General features: G+C 63.7%; 3 protein-coding genes across 3 annotated transcripts in view; 2 read left to right on the top strand and 1 right to left on the bottom strand.

The window, feature by feature from the left end:
- Positions 1-16,188, bottom strand: part of NLRP6 (NLR family pyrin domain containing 6) — a 177,172-nt gene that overhangs the window by 116,286 nt on the left and 44,698 nt on the right. The window lies entirely within an intron of this gene.
- On the top strand, positions 840-4,263 carry BET1L (Bet1 golgi vesicular membrane trafficking protein like). The gene is made up of 4 exons (XM_034061598.1): positions 840-923; positions 1,517-1,605; positions 2,311-2,367; positions 3,416-4,263. The coding sequence occupies exons 1-4, from the start codon at positions 905-907 to the stop codon at positions 3,581-3,583; spliced, it is 333 nt and encodes a 110-aa protein (XP_033917489.1). The 5' UTR covers positions 840-904; the 3' UTR covers positions 3,584-4,263.
- LOC115945793 (vacuolar protein sorting-associated protein 51 homolog) lies at positions 6,223-14,583 on the top strand. The gene is made up of 10 exons (XM_034061613.1): positions 6,223-6,434; positions 6,932-7,061; positions 7,187-7,333; positions 7,780-8,002; positions 9,040-9,781; positions 10,113-10,331; positions 11,390-11,611; positions 12,217-12,338; positions 13,469-13,556; positions 14,271-14,583. The coding sequence occupies exons 1-10, from the start codon at positions 6,234-6,236 to the stop codon at positions 14,529-14,531; spliced, it is 2,355 nt and encodes a 784-aa protein (XP_033917504.1). The 5' UTR covers positions 6,223-6,233; the 3' UTR covers positions 14,532-14,583.

The following is a 16,188-nucleotide window of genomic DNA, read 5'->3' as shown; positions in this document are numbered from 1 at the left end:
CTGCTTAGACCCATGGAGCACGGATCCCTGCTTAGACCCATAGAGCCGTGAACCGTGCTCTGCAGCACGGATCCCCGGTTAGAGCCACGGATCCCCGCTTAGACCCACGGAGCTCTGCACCGTGTTCTGCAGCGCGGATCCCCGCTTAGACCCATGGAGCACGGATCCCTGCTTACACCCATAGAGCCCTGCATCGCTCTCTGCAGCACGCATCCCCCGTTAGACCCACGGAGCTCTGCACCGTGCTCTGCAGCATGGATCCCCGCTTAGACCGATAGAGCCATGAACCCCGTTCTGCAGCACGGATCCCCGTTAGAGCCATGGAGCCGTGGACCGTACTCTGCAGCACGGATCCCCCGTTAGTGCCCATGGTGACCTGCACCGTGCTCTGCAGCATGGATCCCCCGTTAGACCCACGGATCCCCCGTTAGAGCCCATAGATCCCCCGTTAAACCCATGGAGCTCCACGCCCCCGGCTGCCTCCTCCCCCCCTCAAGACCCGTTCGCCCCCCGCGGTCGGGCCGGGTGCTATCAGTACCTGCGGCTCGGGGTCCCTCGGGGCCGGGGCCCTGCGGGGAGCAGGCGCAGGGCAGCGCCGTCACCTCCGTTCCACCGCCGTCACCTCCGTACCGGTGCCGTCACCTCCGTCCCGGTGCCGTCACCTCCGTCCCGCTGCCGTCACCTCCGTACCTCCGTGCCGCTGCCGCCGTCACCTCCGTCCCGGTACCGTCACCTCCGTCCCGGTGCTGCCGTCACCTCCGTGCGTCGTCAGCGCCGTGCCGGTGCCACCGCCCCAGTTTCCGGCCTCATCCCCCGGCTCCGTTCCTCTCCTCCCGCTCCGCACGGGGCGGACATTTTGTGGTCCCGGCGCCGCTCCGCCCCCGGGGCGGGACCAGTGGCAGCCATGGCGGAGTGGGGCCGAGGTGAGGCTGGGGGGGTTCTTGCTGCTGCTGTTGGGGTGTGGGGAGCGGGGAGCGAGGCTGGGGCCGAGGTGAGGCCGGGACCGGTCCCTGCTGCTGTCCTGGTGCGGGGGGCGAGGCCGGGGCCGAGGTGAGGCCGGGGGGTCCTTGCAGCTGCCGGGCCGCGGGGAGCGAGGGGAAGGGAGCGAGGCCGGGACCGGACCGGTCCCTGCTGCTGTCGGGGTGCGGGGAGCGAGGCCGGCCCCGGCCCCGCCGTCGTTCGGGATCCGCTCCAGGCCGGGGCCCAGCTGCCGGGAGCCTCCGGGGGAGCCCTGGTGTGAGCGGCTTCACCAGCCCCGCGGTGGGCACGGAGCCCCCGGCGCTGCTGGAGCGGAGGGGGGGGGGGGGGCGGGCGCTGGAGCCCGGCCTGGGCCTTTTGGGGGAAATTCGTTGTAGTTTGGGCAAGAGGAGCTCGGGATCTTCCCGTGGCAAGGGGGGGGCAGCGGTAACGGCTTCGGGGGGGGGGGGGGGGGGGGGGGCAGCGAGCGCGTCCGGCCGCGGCCGCCACGTCGGGTGAGCGGAGAGCGGCGGGGGCTGAGCCGCCTCTTCCGGCCCAGGTCCGAGCACCGGCACCGAGGATGTGCTGGACGCGGAGAACAAGCGGATGGCGGAGGGGCTGGCGGGGAAGGTCACCCGGCTCAAGGCGGTGAGTGCGGGAGCCGGGACGGGGCGGCCGAGAGCCCGGGGGTCCTGCGGTGTCCGTGTCCCGTGGCTCCATGTGTTCCGTGGCTCCGCGTGTTCTGTGGCTCCATGTGTCCTGTCCCCGAGCTCTTCCTTTACCTCCCCTTGCGGACCCCCACGGGGATCTGTGAACTGGGGCTCCCCTTCTGGGCTTAGCAACAGCTCCCAAAGGGAATGGTGCGGCTGTCGCAGCACACAGGGAAGGAGTTTTAGGCCCAGGGATGCATCAGAGCTGCACAGGGGGTACTAAAGCTCAGCTCCTCGGGGGAAAGGTCCCGATAAACAGGCACGTAAAGCGGCTCTGAAAAATACCCCTTGTAAGTGGTGTTCTTAGAGCTGCTTTGCTCCTATGAACATCCAGCACCTCGATTTAGAGCTTACCAGAAGTCAGTGACTCGCCCTGTAGAAGGGAAGGCTCAGTCCCTGCTGTTGTGTCCCCATCTGTGAATGCTCCTGCCCAAGGTGACAGGTTTGGACAGCTCAGCTTTGTTCTCAGAGCTGAATACAGTTCAACAACCCACAACTGAAGTGAGAATCCTGTTTCCTTGACAGAACAAGCCTGGGGGGAGCTGGGGGTTGCTTTTCTGGTGTGTTTCAGTTGAAGCAGCCCCACGTGTGTCCGGTGCTCTCTGCACTGGAGGTCACTAATCCCCATTTCATCCCTGTGTAGCTGGCGCTGGACATCGACAGGGATGCAGAGGAGCAGAACCGTTACCTGGATGGCATGGTAAGGCACCGCTGCCGTGTGCACCGCATCCTTTGTGTGCTGGCTCTCACAGCAGCTCCAGGTTAACAGCAAAGCTACATCCCAGCGCTAGGTTTGGCAAACTGGGAATGTCACTGAACCCAGTCCCACTGGTACCAAACCATCAGGCACTTCACTGCTGGGGGGGTTGGTATCCAGCACCTGGATACACTGATGTGAACCACAGGTGGTTAAAGAGCTGTTCCTGTGGCTGCTGCTGGGATATGAGCCTGTTCCTGTTCCTCAGCTGCCCCTGGGAGTTGTGCTGCTCAGGGCCCTGTTCTGTTTTCTGTCTGCCACACGCCACCAGTGAAACCAAATTCCCTTCCCAGTCATCTGCCTCTTAAGCTTTGCTTGTGATGGATCCCAGTGCACTGGAGCCAGGCCAGGCTGGCACATCCCTGGGGCAGAGGGGTCATCTGCTGAGGCTCATGAGGGAAGGGAATCCAGGCAGGGATTTGAGTTATCAGCACCATAACCCTGGTGCTTGGAGCACCTGTTCTGCCTGAGCTGGTGTGTGGAAGCAGGAGAGCAGGTAATTGTAGTGTTGGAACCAGCTGAGTCAAAGCTCAGCTTGTAGCTGGGTAATAGCAGCATGTGCTGAGTGCTGAGTGTCTGAAATGGATGTTCTCTCAGCCTGACAACCAGAATGGAGAATCAGAGTAAAAGGTGTCATGGCAAAGACCTTAAAGGAGAGGTCTTTGAGCAGCATGAAACTGCTGTTACAGAGGAGACTTTGCAGCATTTCAGGAGCAACATGAGCAGAAGCTCTGAGCAGTTTGTGGATAAGGAAAACCAGACCAAAAGTCACAATGAAACTGCCCAAACTGCATTAGTCTGAGAGCTCTTTGCCCCCTCTGGCAGAGCTGCATGTGAATGTCACCCCATGCTGAGGGGAGATCACCCCTGCGCTTGGGAGCACACCCTGCTGTGTGTGACCCCAGCCCCACACAGGGAACACCCTGCATGGCTGAAGCTGCAGAGCTGCTGTTAACTGGGATGCATTGCTGGTGTGTGTGCTCTGTCCCAGGACTCGGAGCTGCTGAGTGTGACAGGGCTGCTGACAGGCAGTGTGAAGCGCTTCTCCAGCATGGCCCGTTCCGGCCGGGAGCACCGGCGCCTGCTCTGCTCCGTCTCCGTGGGGCTCATCCTGCTCTTCGGCATCCTCTACTACCTGCTGGCCAAGGCAGGGACGTGAGCTGCTCGGGGGGTTCATGGACACATAGCACAGTGACTGACAAGGGCTCATCTGGGTCTGCCTGTGGTGGAGTCCTTCAGGTGTTCCAGACAGACCCCACACACCCCGTGTCCACCAGCTTCTCCTTGTTCTGCTGGTGTCAGACATCTCTATAAAGTTAAGCGGTTCTAAACAGATTCTCATGTAGAACACATCCTGGTGTTGGTAGGTGCTGACACCTTTATCTCTTGCCTCATTGGCCACATCTCACAGCCTATTTTTAAAGGCTGCTTTTGTGTTCCCTCCCCTTTTGACGCCCGGTACGAGGCTTGGGAGGAGATGTGGCTCCAGAGACACACTGATACCCACAAACCAGCTGAGCTTTGGGAGCTCCAGTCCAGGATGCTGACTGGGGAGGTCTGGAAGCATGAACATGTGATTGACATTCCAGTGTGGCCACTCAGCTTCCCATGGCCTATTGACAGCATTGGGGTCACTGGGTGAGATGAAATGTGCTCTGCTTTGATATGAAACCAGATCTGCACCCTGAGACTTCCCAATTGTTGCAGAGGAGTAAAACTTCATAGAGTGTGGGCTCTGTCACCTTCATCCCCCCTCTGGCAACACGGGGATGAACCCTGCAGAAAAGGAGGGCCAGAGCCCGTAAGCCACCTCCATTTGCACACATGGAGCATCTTCCAGTCCCACGCAGCTGGAAACACACTCCCTTACCTCTGAAATCAAAGAGATCCTGATGGCAGAGGGTCCAGTTCAGTTCAGTTGTTGTGGTATTCGGGTACCGGAGCCTCCCAGCCCCTCCTGGGCTGCTCTCCCATCACTGGGCTGGGTTCCCTTTGTGAAAGTCTCTGTGATTCACTTCTCTTCCTGCCCCAACCCCCATAAGCTCTGACACTGCAAACCCATGTTCACCAACAGGGAGGGGGTCGTTCCCTTTGGCTTCCCCTTGCATCCATCAGGAATTCCGTTGTCCTTGGACTGACCCAGCTCCAGGTCCATAAGGGGACAGTGTTGTCTGTTGGTCACCTGTACCAGGCTGTGCCCACACTGCCCTGCCTGGACTGGGTGTGTTTTGGCTTCCACCTTTGGGAGGTGCCCAGGGAAGGCAGCGGAAAGGAGCAGCAGTGACTTTGGTTCTCCCTCCTGCTTTCCTGGGGTTGTGGCAGCTCTTCCCATGTGCTCCTGCTGTTGTAAATAAAGCTCTGGCTTCAGAATCCTCTGCAGTGTTTCTCCCTTGTGCTCACATTCACAGGGCTCTGTGCTAAGATCAGGTCCCTCAGGTGTGCTGGGATGTACAGAACCTGCTGCCTCAGAGCCCAATGGCAACAGTATCCCAGGGAGTGGGAACTGCAGTGCAGGGGTTGGAGCTTTTGTCTCTGATTCAATCCAAGGGGTTTACATGTGTATGGCAAATGATCCTCAGGGGGTTAAACTGAAGTGTCAAACGTTCTTGAAGCTGTGCCCTCTCCAGTGCACACCCCAGTGCTGTGTGTGTTTGGACTCAGCACCCATAGGACCCTATGGGCTCTGCGCCTCCTCCTCCTGCTCCAGGCTCCCCAGGCTGCCCATGCCCTGCTGGGGTGGTAACTGGCACCAGTGGGTGCCAGGCTGGGAGCAGATCGAAGGCTTCCCCATGCAGAGGGATGAGGATGAGCACTGCCAGGCAGCTCCACCGGAGGGCTCCTGTGGGGGGCTCATGTGGGAATCAGCCCCAGGCCCCTGTACCTGTGTCCAAGCCCTGTGGCACAGCACTGGGAGGCTCTGGGAACACTGGGTGAGGATGGGAACCTCTGTGTGTGCTGCAGGAGCCCTGCCCCACACTGAACGTGATGGGGACGCACAGAGGCAGAGAGAAGGAAGAACTGAGCATGGGGGTGACCACGACAGCAGCACCTGGGACATGGATCAAACACACCCACATCAGCACTGGGGTTCCTCATCCAGCCCCTGCTGGCCCTCAGGCCCCGGACATGGCTCAGTTGATCTGTGCAGCCCAGTTTAGGTTCATGCAGCTCCAGTGTTACTGTGCTGCTCTGCAGCACATGAATGGGGGCAGCTCCTGCACCCCCTGCTCGAGGTGATGTACAGAACATTGAGGTGTCCTTACTGAAGCTGTGACTGCTCCATCCCTGGCAGTGTTTAAGGTTGGATGGAGCCTTGGGTGCCAGGGTTCAGTGTGAGGAGTCCCTGCCCATGGCAGGGGTTGGAACTGGGTGATCCTGAGGTCCTGTCCAACCCAAACCGTTCTATGATCCTATTGAAGCTGTGAGAAGAGCCGGACCTCAGCAGTGAGCTCTTCCCTGCGGGTGGCTCTGCAGCCCCATCGAGAGGAGCAGCCCCACATCGAGCGGAGCAGCCCCACATCGAGAGGAGCAGCCCCACATCGAGAGGAGCAGCCCCACATCGAGAGGAGCAGCCCCACATCGAGCGGAGCAGCCCCACATCGGAGCAGCCCCACATCGAGAGCAGCAGCCCCACATCCTTACGGCACCAGGAGCAGGTCCTTCCCTTCAGCGGGGCCAGGGCCGCGGCCGCTGCAGCCCCGGCCCCAACCGGACGCGCCGGGCACGGCCGCGGTTGTCACGGCGACAGCGACGTCGCGGCGGAAGTGACGTTGAGGGCACGCGCCGGAAGCGGCGGCGGCGCTGAGGCGATGGCGGAGCCGGAGGGGGCCGGGAGCGGCGGCAGCCCCGAGCCCGGTACTGGTACCGGCGGCAGCAGCGGGGGGTGGCGGAGGCCACACGGGCCCCTGCAGCGCTACTATGGATCCTCCGCGGCGGAGGCGGCCGAGGCCGCTCCGGACCCCGCAGACATCAACGGGCCCCACTTCGACCCCGAGGTTTTCCTCGCTAAGGTGACCGCTGAGGCCGCCGGGAGAACCGGGGGCACCGCACGCACCGGAACCGGCGCAGGGGGGGCTGCGGAGGGGGCCTCGGGAGCCCCGTCCACGGGAGGCTCCGTGGGGCTGGAGCGGGGGCCTCTGGAGCGGGGGGGGGCAGGGGCAGTCAGCGCTGCCTGGGTGCAGTTGCAGCTCCTGGGGCAGTTACAGCTCCTGGGGCAGTTACAGCTCCTGGGGGCAGATGAGCACCCCAGGAGGGACCAAGGAGACGTTTGGAGACCTGGGGGTCTTGGTAGCACTCCCGAGGTGGTAGTCAGGGCTCTGAGGGCGCAGTGGGGCAGGGAGCAGTGGGGTTGGGGGCAGTGAGTTGGGTGCGGTGGGGTTGGGGGCAGTGGGGTTGGGGGCACTGGTTTGGGGTATTGGGGCTGGGTGCTGTGGGGCTGGGAGCAGTGGGGCAGGGAGCAGTGGGGCTGGGGCCGTGGTTGTGGTGTTCATGCCGCTGCCCCCCCCAGATCCGCAGCGAGTGTCCCCTGGGGCAGCTGCTGGCGCGTGAGGCTGAGCTGGGCCGGGAGATCCGCGCCCTGGACAGTGACATGCAGACCTTGCTCTATGAGAACTACAACAAGTTCATCTCCGCCAGCGGTGAGTACCCGGCACGGGCACCGGCACAGGCACATGGGCACCGGCACAGTGTGGGCACCGGCGCAGTGCGGTCACCGGTGCGGTGCCGGCACCCGAGGGACCCCCGTGTGGCTCCTGCTCCACAGACACCATCCGCAAGATGAAGGTGGATTTCCGGCACATGGAGGCCGAGATGGATGACCTGGCTGCCAACATGGCTGCCATCAGCGCCTCCAGCGCCCGGGTCAGCGCCGCGCTGCAGGACCGGCACCGCCGCGGCGCTCAGCTCGCCGGTACCACGGAGGACGGGCGGGGAGGGGGGGGGCGGGGCTGGGGGCTGATCTTATAGGTAAGGGGAGATTGAAGGGGTTGGGGGAGCCTTGGGGTAAAGAGCTGGGGGTTATGGGGCAGACATGGGGGAGGTGGAGGATAAAGAATGGGGGTTGGGAGCTGGGGAGCCTCTCCAGGGGGTGTAAGGGGCACAGATCTGGGGTCTATGGGGCAGATTTGGGAGGTTTGGGGCAGATAATGGAGTGTTGGGAGACCCTGGGGGGCAGATGTGAGGGGGTTGGGGCAGATGTGAGGGGGTTGGGGCAGATCTGAGGGATTGGGGCAGATCTGAGGGGGTTGGGGCAGATCTGAGGGGTTGGGGCAGATCTGAGGGGGTTGGGGCAGATCCCAGGGCCTGGGGCAGATCCGGCTCCATGCCCTGCCCCATTGCCCCTCGCTGTGGCCGCAGGGGTGCAGACGCTGCTGCGGAAGCTGCAGTCTCTGGTGGAGGTTCCGGGGCGGCTGCGGCTCTGGGCAGCGCCGGGGGCTGACCCTGCCCGTGCCCTGCGGTGCCATGCGCGGGCCCAGGCCGTGCTCCGGCACTACCGACACCTGCCCTCGTTCCGCGCCATCGAGGACGAGAGCCGAGAGATCATGGCCGAGCTGGCACAGCGGCTGCGGGCGCGGCTGCGGTGAGCACCGGGGGGGGGGTCAGTGCTGGGGCTGCTGGTGACAGCACTGGGAGCACGGGGGGTCAGTGCAGAGCCTGCTGGTGACAGCACTGGGAGCAGATGGGGTCAGTGCAGAGCCTGCTGGTGACAGCACTGGGAGCACTGGGGGGGTCAGTGCTGGGGCTGCTGGTGACAGCACTGGGAGCAGATGGGGTCAGTGCTGGGGCTGCTGGTGACAGCACTGGGAGCACTGGGGGGGTCAGTGCTGGGCCTGCTGGTGACTGCACTGGGAGAAGATGGGGTCAGTGCAGAGCCTGCTGGTGACAGCACTGGGAGCAGATGGGGTCAGTGCAGAGCCTGCTGCTGACAGCAGTGGGAGCAGAAGGGGTCAGTGCAGAACCTGCTGGTGACAGCACTGGGAGCACTGGGAGGGTCACTCTGGAGACAAATGAGAGCCACTCCATGAGCAGCCCTCTTGGGGTATGGTGATGGTTGTGGTGTGTTAACCCTGAAACCTACTGATAACAGTTACAGGAGAGAGCTTCTCAAGGGATGGGAATGTTAAATCTGAATCCTAATGACAACAGCCCCAGGAAACATCCTAGGGAAGGGGTTAACACTGAGCACATTGCTGGCAGGAGGAACCATCCCTGGAGACGTTCCAGACCAGGCTGGATGTGGTTCTGGCCAACGTGGTCTCATTGAAGATGTCCCTGCTCATTGCAGGGGTTGGCCTTAGCTTATGATTCCACTCTGTGATCCCTCATTAGAGCACTCATAGAGTAAGAGGTTCATTGTGAGCACTGCTGGGTTCTCTCCTGTGGTCATGGCCAAGGGGTAATTCTGGAACCTTCTGAGGGGTTTTTGTTACTACTGTAAGCTCTGAAAGCTGAGTTCTGCATCACTGCCCCCCCTGCTGCCTCTGCAGCATTCCTGCCCCCCCCTTGCTCCCCTCTTTAACTGCTGTGTACTCTGAACCCTCCCGATGCTTCCATCCTGATTCCCTGTTTGCTGTGCCTCTAACCTGGAGCTTCCCCCCCCTCATCCCCCATCCGCAGGGACGAGACCCTGGAGCCCAAGGAGCTGACGGAGTGTGTGGAGATGCTGCTGCAGCTGGAGGAGCCTCCAGAGGAGCTGTGCGAGGCCTTCCTGAGCCAGGCGGGCGCGCGCCTCGAGGCCGAGCTGGCGGCGCTGGAGGCCGAGCTGCCCTCACCGGCCCCCCCCGGCACCGCGGCCACACCACCGCCGGCCACCGACATCCTGGACTTCGTGGACCGCGGCAGCTCTGCCTTCGTGGGCAGCCTGTGCCTGCTGGCAGGCTCCTACCGCAGCCTGTTTGAGGGCCGGGCGGGCGCCGGCCCCGGCCGCCTCGACGCCTTCGCCGCGGCGCTGACCGCGCGGTACTTCGAGCTGCTGGAGCGGCGCCTGGCGCTGGAGCGGGGCCTGGGGGACACGTCCCTGCTGGTGCGGGCGCTGGACCGCTTCCACCGCCGGCTGCGGGCGCTGCTGGAGCTGCTGCCTGCCGCCGGAGCCGAGGCCGGTGCCGCGCTGGTGGCGCGGGCGGCACGGGAGCGCGTGGACCGGTACCTGCGGGCGCTGCAGACCTTCTTCATGGGCTGCCTCGGGGACGTGCGCCAGGCGCTGGCTGCCCCCCGGCCCCCCGGCAAGGACGGGCCCGGCCTGCCCGACCTGCTGGCCACGCTGGCTGCATCCGTGCTCGGCCAGCTCAAGGCCGTGCTGGCCTATGTGCAGCTCTTCACCGCCAAGGACGTCGCCTTCGCCAGCCTGCCCTACTTCAAGGTGAGCTCTGGGGGTCAGGGAGTGATGTGGGGCTGGCACAGGGCAGGATGGGGCTTACATGAGGCAGAATCGGGGCCTGTGGGCATCCTGGGGGCTGCCCGAGGCAGTTTCAGACAATCCCAGACTGGTTTGGGTTGGGGAGAGCTTAAAGCTCCTCCAGTTCCAACCTTGCCATGGGACACCTCTGGCTAGAGCAGCTGCTCCAACCCCCTGTGTCCAGCCTGGTCTTGAGCACTTGACACACACATGGGGGGTTCCAGGGGCACTTTATGGGTTTGGGGGCTCGGGCTGGAGGTTTTGGGGTGTAAGCCCCATCTGTGCCTGCTTGCAGGGGGAGTTCTGCGTGGAGGCCGTGCGGGAAGGGCTGGTGGTGGCCTTCGTACGCTGGCTGTGCCGCACTGCCCGCGGCTTCGCCGATGGCCCCGCTGAGCGAGGGGCTCCCGCGGCCCCCCCGGCCCTGCTGCTGCTCCTGTCCCGCCTCTGCCTGGACTACGAGGCCACCACCATCAGCTACATCCTGACCCTGACCGATGAGCAGTTCCCCCCACAGGTGAGCCCCCAAAATGGCCTTAAGGGGACCCCAACTGTCCCCAGGGTGTCACAGGAGGGCTCTGCATCACCACATCCCAGCATCTGTTCAGGACACAGTGGTGGTTACCATGTGTTGCACGGGGTCTTCCTTCCATCAGTGTCCCCTAAACCATCCCTGAGTGGACCCCAAAAGCCCTGATTCTCCCTGAGATGGCTCCAGGGGGTCCCAGATGGCCCTACAAGCACTCCAATGCCCCCAGGTTGCTCTGTGGCCTTGTGTCCACCCAGGGGGTGGTGCTGGGGACAAGGGTGTGTGTGAGGTTATGGGGATCTTCCTCCTTTGTGTGCTCACAAGCATCCCTGGTGGACCCCAGACTGTCCTCAAGCCCCTCCCTGTGCCCTGCTGTTACCCCCATGTCCATGCAGGTGGGGTGGCCTGGATTGCATCCCATGGGTCCCTCCAGTCCGTGTGCTATAGAACAACACATGGAGGCACAGGGGATGTCCCCATGGCCCTTGTATCCCCAGTGGCGCTGATGGAGATGTTGGGGGTTGCCCTGCCTGTCCCCACACACCCCATGTGCCGCAGGATGGGGCACAGGCAGTGACACCGGCACCGGTGCTGTGTGCGGAGGCGTGGGGTGCCCCTGCCTGTCCCCACACACCGTGTGTGCCACAGGACAGGGCACAAGCAGTGACACCAGGACCGGTGCTGTGCTCGGAGGCACAGGGTGCTCTGCCTGTCCCCACACACTGCGTGTGCTGTAGGATGGGGCACGGGCAGTGACACCGGGACTGGTGCTGTGTGTGGGGTTCCCTGCCTGTCCCCACACACCCCCTGTGCCGCAGGATGGGGCACGGGCGGTGACACCAGGACCGGTTCTGTGCTCGGAGGCACCGGGTGCCCTACCTGTCCCCACACACTGTGTGTAATGTAGGATGGGGTGTGGGGTGCTCTGCCTGTCCCCACACACTGTGTGTGCCGCAGGACGGGGCGCCGGCGGTGACACCGGGACCGGTGCTGTGCTCGGAGGCACGGGGTGCTCTGCCTATCCCCACACATCCCCTGTGTTACAGGATGGGGCCCCGGCGGTGACACCAGGACCGGTGCTGTGCTCGGAGGCACGGGCTGCGGCGCAGCGGCTCCTGGACCACTATGTGCAGGCACAGGGAGCAGCTGTGGCACAGATGCTGCGCAAGAGTGTGGAGACGCGGGACTGGCTCAGCACCGTGGAGCCGCGCAACGTGCGTGCCGTCATGAAGCGTGTGGTGGAGGACATCACTGCCATTGATGTCCAGGTGGGGATGAAGTCCTGTGGGGGTCCCTGGGGTGGCCCCATAAGGTCCTTGAGGCTTCCAGAAGTCCTTGGAGCATCTCCACAGGGCTCTATGGATCCCCTGGAGTTACCAAACCAGGGAGACTGAGCTGAGCTCTGAGGCAGAAGCTGTTCCCTGGGAGGGTGCTGAGGCGCTGGCACAGGGTGCCCAGAGAAGCTGTGGCTGCCCCATCCCTGGCAGTGCTCAAGGCCAGGTTGGACACAGGGGCTTGGAGCAGCTGCTCCATGGGAAGGGGTTGGAGCTGAAGGAGCCCTAAGGTCCCTTCCAACCCAAACTGTTCTATGATTCCCAGAGGGTTCAGGGACAGCTTGGGAATACCGGAGCACCCAGGGAGCTGATGTCCTGAGGGACAACAGGGGCTGCCCAAGGCCTCTTTGAGGATCCCTGGAAGGGTTCAGAGGGTCTGGGGGATCCCGGCTGGTCTGGGGAGCACTGGGGGTATTTGGGTGGTTGGGGACAGCCGCACTGAGCCTGCACCACCACAGGTGGGGCAGCTCTTTGAGTCTGGGGGTACCAGGGGGTATTTGGGTGTTGGGGATGGCCACACTGAGCCTGCACCACCACAGGTGGGGCAGCTCTTCGAGGAGGGTGTGCGGCGGGCGCAGAGCAGTGACTCCAGCCGCAGAGCCTTCTCCGTGTACAGCAGCTCACGGGCCCCCGGCCGCTACGCACCCAGCTACACCCCCAGGTCAGTGCTGTACCCCCGGCTACACCCCCAGCTACACCCCCAGGTCAGTGCTGTACCCCAGCTACACCCCCAGGTCAGTGCTGCACCCCCAGGTCAGTGCTACACCCCCAGGTCAGTGCTGTACCCCCAGCTACACCCCCAGGTCAGTGCTGCGCCCCCAGCTACACCCCCAGGTCAGTGCTGCGCCCCCAGCTACACCCCCAGGTCAGTGCTGTACCCCAGCTACACCCCCAGGTCAGTGCTGTGCCCCCGGCTACACCCCCAGGTCAGTGCTGTACCCCAGCTACACCCCCAGGTCAGTGCTGCACCCCCAGCTACACCCCCGGCTACACCCCCAGGTCAGTGCTGTACCCCCAGCTACACCCCCAGGTCAGTGCTGTACCCCCAGCTACACCCCCAGGTCAGTGCTGTACCCCCGGCTACACCCCCAGGTCAGTGCTGCACCCCCAGCTACACCCCCAGGTCAGTGATGTGCCCCCAGCTACACCCCCAGGTCAGTGCTGTACCCCCGGCTACACCCCCAGGTCAGTGCTGTACCCCCAGCGACACCCCCAGGTCAGTGCTGTACCCCCGGCTACACCCCCAGGTCAGTGCTGCACCCCCAGCTACACCCCCAGGTCAGTGCTGTACCCCCAGCTACACCCCCAGGTCAGTGCTGTACCCCAGCTACACCCCCAGGTCAGTGCTGCACCCCCAGGTCAGTGCTACACCCCCAGGTCAGTGCTGTACCCCAGCTACACCCCCAGGTCAGTGCTGTGCCCCCAGCTACACCCCCAGGTCAGTGCTGTGCCCCCAGCTACACCCCCAGGTCAATGCTGTACCCCCAGGTCAGTGCTGTACCCCAGCTACACCCCCAGGTCAGTGCTGTGCCCCCGGCTGCTTCCCATGTGTCCCCCAGAGATCACTGCCTTATGTCCCACAGTTGCCTCATCTCCCCGTGTCCTGTGGCCATCCCCACATTCCCCACTTGTCTCCATACCCACCGCCCATCCCCATGTTCCCTGAGCATCCCTTCTTCCTCTGACCCCCTCTATGTGCCCCTGCTGTCCTCTGACATCGCTGTGTCCCTGCCCCACATCCCCTGGCTTTTTGTCCCCATGCCCCTGACTGTGCTGGTGTCACATCCCCAGTGCCCCCATGGACACCCACCTGCTCAGCAACATCCAGAAGCTCTTCTCCGAGCGCATTGACATCTTCAGCCCTGTCGAGTTCAACAAGGTGAGGCTGTGGGAACATCCCTTTGTCCCCAGTGCCCCCAGTCCCTAACCCACCCCCTCCTGTCTGCCACGTCCCCCATGGGACTGGTGACCAGGATGAGAGCTGGAGAGGGGCATCCCCAGTGTCCCCAGTGTCCCCATTGTCCCCAGTGCCCCCAGTGCCCCCAGTGCCCCCAGTGTCCCCAGTACCCCCAGTGTCCCCAGTGTCCCCAGTGTCCCCAGTGTCCCCAGTGCCCCCAGTGCCCCCAGTGCTCCCAGTGTCCCCAGTGTCCCCAGTGCCCCCAGTGCTCCCAGTGCCCCCAGTGCCCCCAGTGCTCCCAGTGCCCCCAGTGCCCCCAGTGTCCCCAGTGCCCCCAGTGCCCCCAGTGCCCCCAGTGCTCCCAGTGTCCCCAGTGTCCCCAGTGCCCCCAGTGCTCCCAGTGCTCCCAGTGCTCCCAGTGCCCCCAGTGCCCCCAGTGTCCCCAGTGCCCCCAGTGCCCCCAGTGCCCCCAGTGCTCCCAGTGCCCCCAGTGCCCCCAGTGTCCCCAGTGCCCCCATTTCCCCCAGTGCTCCCAGTGCCCCCAGTGCCCCCAGTGCCCCCATTTCCCCCAGTGCTCCCATTTCCCCCAGTGCCCCCAGTGCCCCCAGTGCCCCCAGTGTCCCCAGTGCCCCCAGTGCCCCCAGTTCCCCCAGTGCCCCCGTCCCCGTGCCGCTGAGGCCCCCGCTGTGCCCACAGGTGTCAGTGCTGACAGGGATCATCAAGATCAGCCTGAAGACGCTGCTGGAGTGCGTGCGGCTGCGCACCCTGGGCCGCTTCGGCCTGCAGCAGGTGCAGGTGGACGGGCACTACCTGCAGCTCTACCTGTGGCGCTTCGCTGCGGATGAGCGCGTGGTGCAGGGGCTGCTGGACGAGGTGGCTGCCAGCGCCGCGCACCGCTGCCTGGACCCCGTGCCCATGGAGCACAGCGTCGTGGAGCTCATCTGCGAGCGCGGGTAGGGCACGGGCTGGGGGGGTGATGTACAGGACATAGGGGGTGATGTGCAGGACATGGCAGCACATGGGGGGTGATGAGCAGGACATGGGGGGTGATGAGCAGGACATGGCAGCACATGGGGGGGACATGGGGGAATGATGTGCAGGACATGGCAGCACATGGGGGGTGATGTACAGGACATAGGGGGTGATGAGCAGGACATGGCAGCACATGGGTGGTGATGAGCAGCACATGGGGGGTGAGGAGCAGGACATGGCAGTACATGAGGGTGATGTGCAGGACATGGCAGCACACATGGGGAACATGGCAGCACACAGCAATGTAGGACATCTGTGTCACCATGGGGATGTCTCTGTGAGGGGACACATCTTGGGTCCTGCTGCATACCCAGGGACAGGCCCATACCCTGTGACTCCCCACACATACTGGGATACTCCCCACACAGCAGCACATGAGGACACCCCATATACCCACCCCTGGCGATGTGCAGGGACACCCCTGTCCCCACACAGGCTCTGCCCATGTCAAAGACAGCCCCCAACCCTGTTAGCACCCCACATTGTCCCCTCACCACAGTGACACTCAGCATGTGCTGACATCCCCTTGTGCCTGGGAACGCGCTGGGGCAGCCCCTTTGTCACCGGGGGACAGTAAATAAAGTGTGAGCTGTGCTTTGTGTCCTCTGCCTGGGGCTGTAGGGATGGAGGGGTCCCCTCTGTACCTCGTCCCCATGGGGCAGTGGGGAGTGGGCAGATGGGACCTCTTGCACGAGCAAGAGCAGCACCACGGAGGTTTTCCTAAAGCTCCCTATGGAGAACCCCGGAGCAAACCCAGCTCATGGATGCCCCATCCCAGCTGTGCTGGGAGAGGCAGCGCAGGCTGAGGGAGAGCTGGAAATGAGGCACAAACCGGGAATTACAGGGATCAGACCCGTTCCCATCACCGCAGCACGGGGACCGCATCAGCTTCCCCTTTGGCACACGAGTGAGCACCAGGCTCCAGCTCTCCCGCAGCTGTGGGGCAGGGACATGGGGGGTTATTCCCCATCACATGGATGCCCCCAGCTGAGCTCTGCCACCCCTGCCCCACTGAGGAGGTGGAAACCCATGTGTGGGGCTCACACAGCCCTGGCTGCTGTGGTTACGGGCAGGGCTGCAGCAGAAGTGATGCTGAGCTCAAGGGGAATCAACAGGATCAGGGGAAGGGGAAAGAACCAACCCAAAGCCCTGAAAACCAATGGGAATGGTCCCTGGAATGCTGTGAATGCCAAGGAGGCTGCGGCTGGCAGCCTGGATGCCCATGGCTCACTGGGGCTGGCAGCCTGGATGCCCATGGCTCACTGGGGCTGGCAGCCTGGATGCCCGTGGCTCACTGGGGCTGGCAGCCTGGATGCCCATGGCTCAGTGGGGCTGGCAGCCTGGATGCCTGTGGCTCACTGGGGCTGGCAGCCTGGATGCCTGTGGCTCACTGGGGCTGGCAGAAACCCCCAGAGCTCGGGGCTGGATCTTGCTTTGATTGGATCCATGGGGGACACCAGGACCCTCTCCGGGCACTGGGACATGAGGGACTCAGGCACAGTGGGAATGCCAGGCCCGGAGCGGGTGGGAGCTTCCTGTGCCGCATCCGGGTGAGCCCAGAGCCGGGTGCTCACTGCGAGGT

The sequence above is a fragment of the Melopsittacus undulatus genome, chromosome 4 (assembly GCF_012275295.1).
Source record: "Melopsittacus undulatus isolate bMelUnd1 chromosome 4, bMelUnd1.mat.Z, whole genome shotgun sequence".
In the NCBI taxonomy this organism is placed as follows: Eukaryota; Metazoa; Chordata; class Aves; order Psittaciformes; family Psittaculidae; genus Melopsittacus; species Melopsittacus undulatus.
The sequence above is the reverse complement of the archived record's forward strand: the minus strand, read 5'-3'. Positions and strand labels throughout refer to the sequence as shown.

Bases quoted from the DNA above. Each gene is read 5' to 3' on its own strand.
- BET1L (XM_034061598.1), top strand. The intron at 1,606-2,310 runs GTGAGTGCGGGA...ATCCCTGTGTAG, and splicing joins AGGTCACCCGGCTCAAGGCG to CTGGCGCTGGACATCGACAG. The intron at 2,368-3,415 runs GTAAGGCACCGC...GCTCTGTCCCAG, and splicing joins ACCGTTACCTGGATGGCATG to GACTCGGAGCTGCTGAGTGT.
- LOC115945793 (XM_034061613.1), top strand. From the start codon at position 6,234: ATGGCGGAGCCGGAGGGGGCCGGGAGCGGCGGCAGCCCCGAGCCCGGT. The intron at 9,782-10,112 runs GTGAGCTCTGGG...GCCTGCTTGCAG, and splicing joins CCAGCCTGCCCTACTTCAAG to GGGGAGTTCTGCGTGGAGGC. The intron at 11,612-12,216 runs GTGGGGATGAAG...GCACCACCACAG, and splicing joins TCACTGCCATTGATGTCCAG to GTGGGGCAGCTCTTCGAGGA.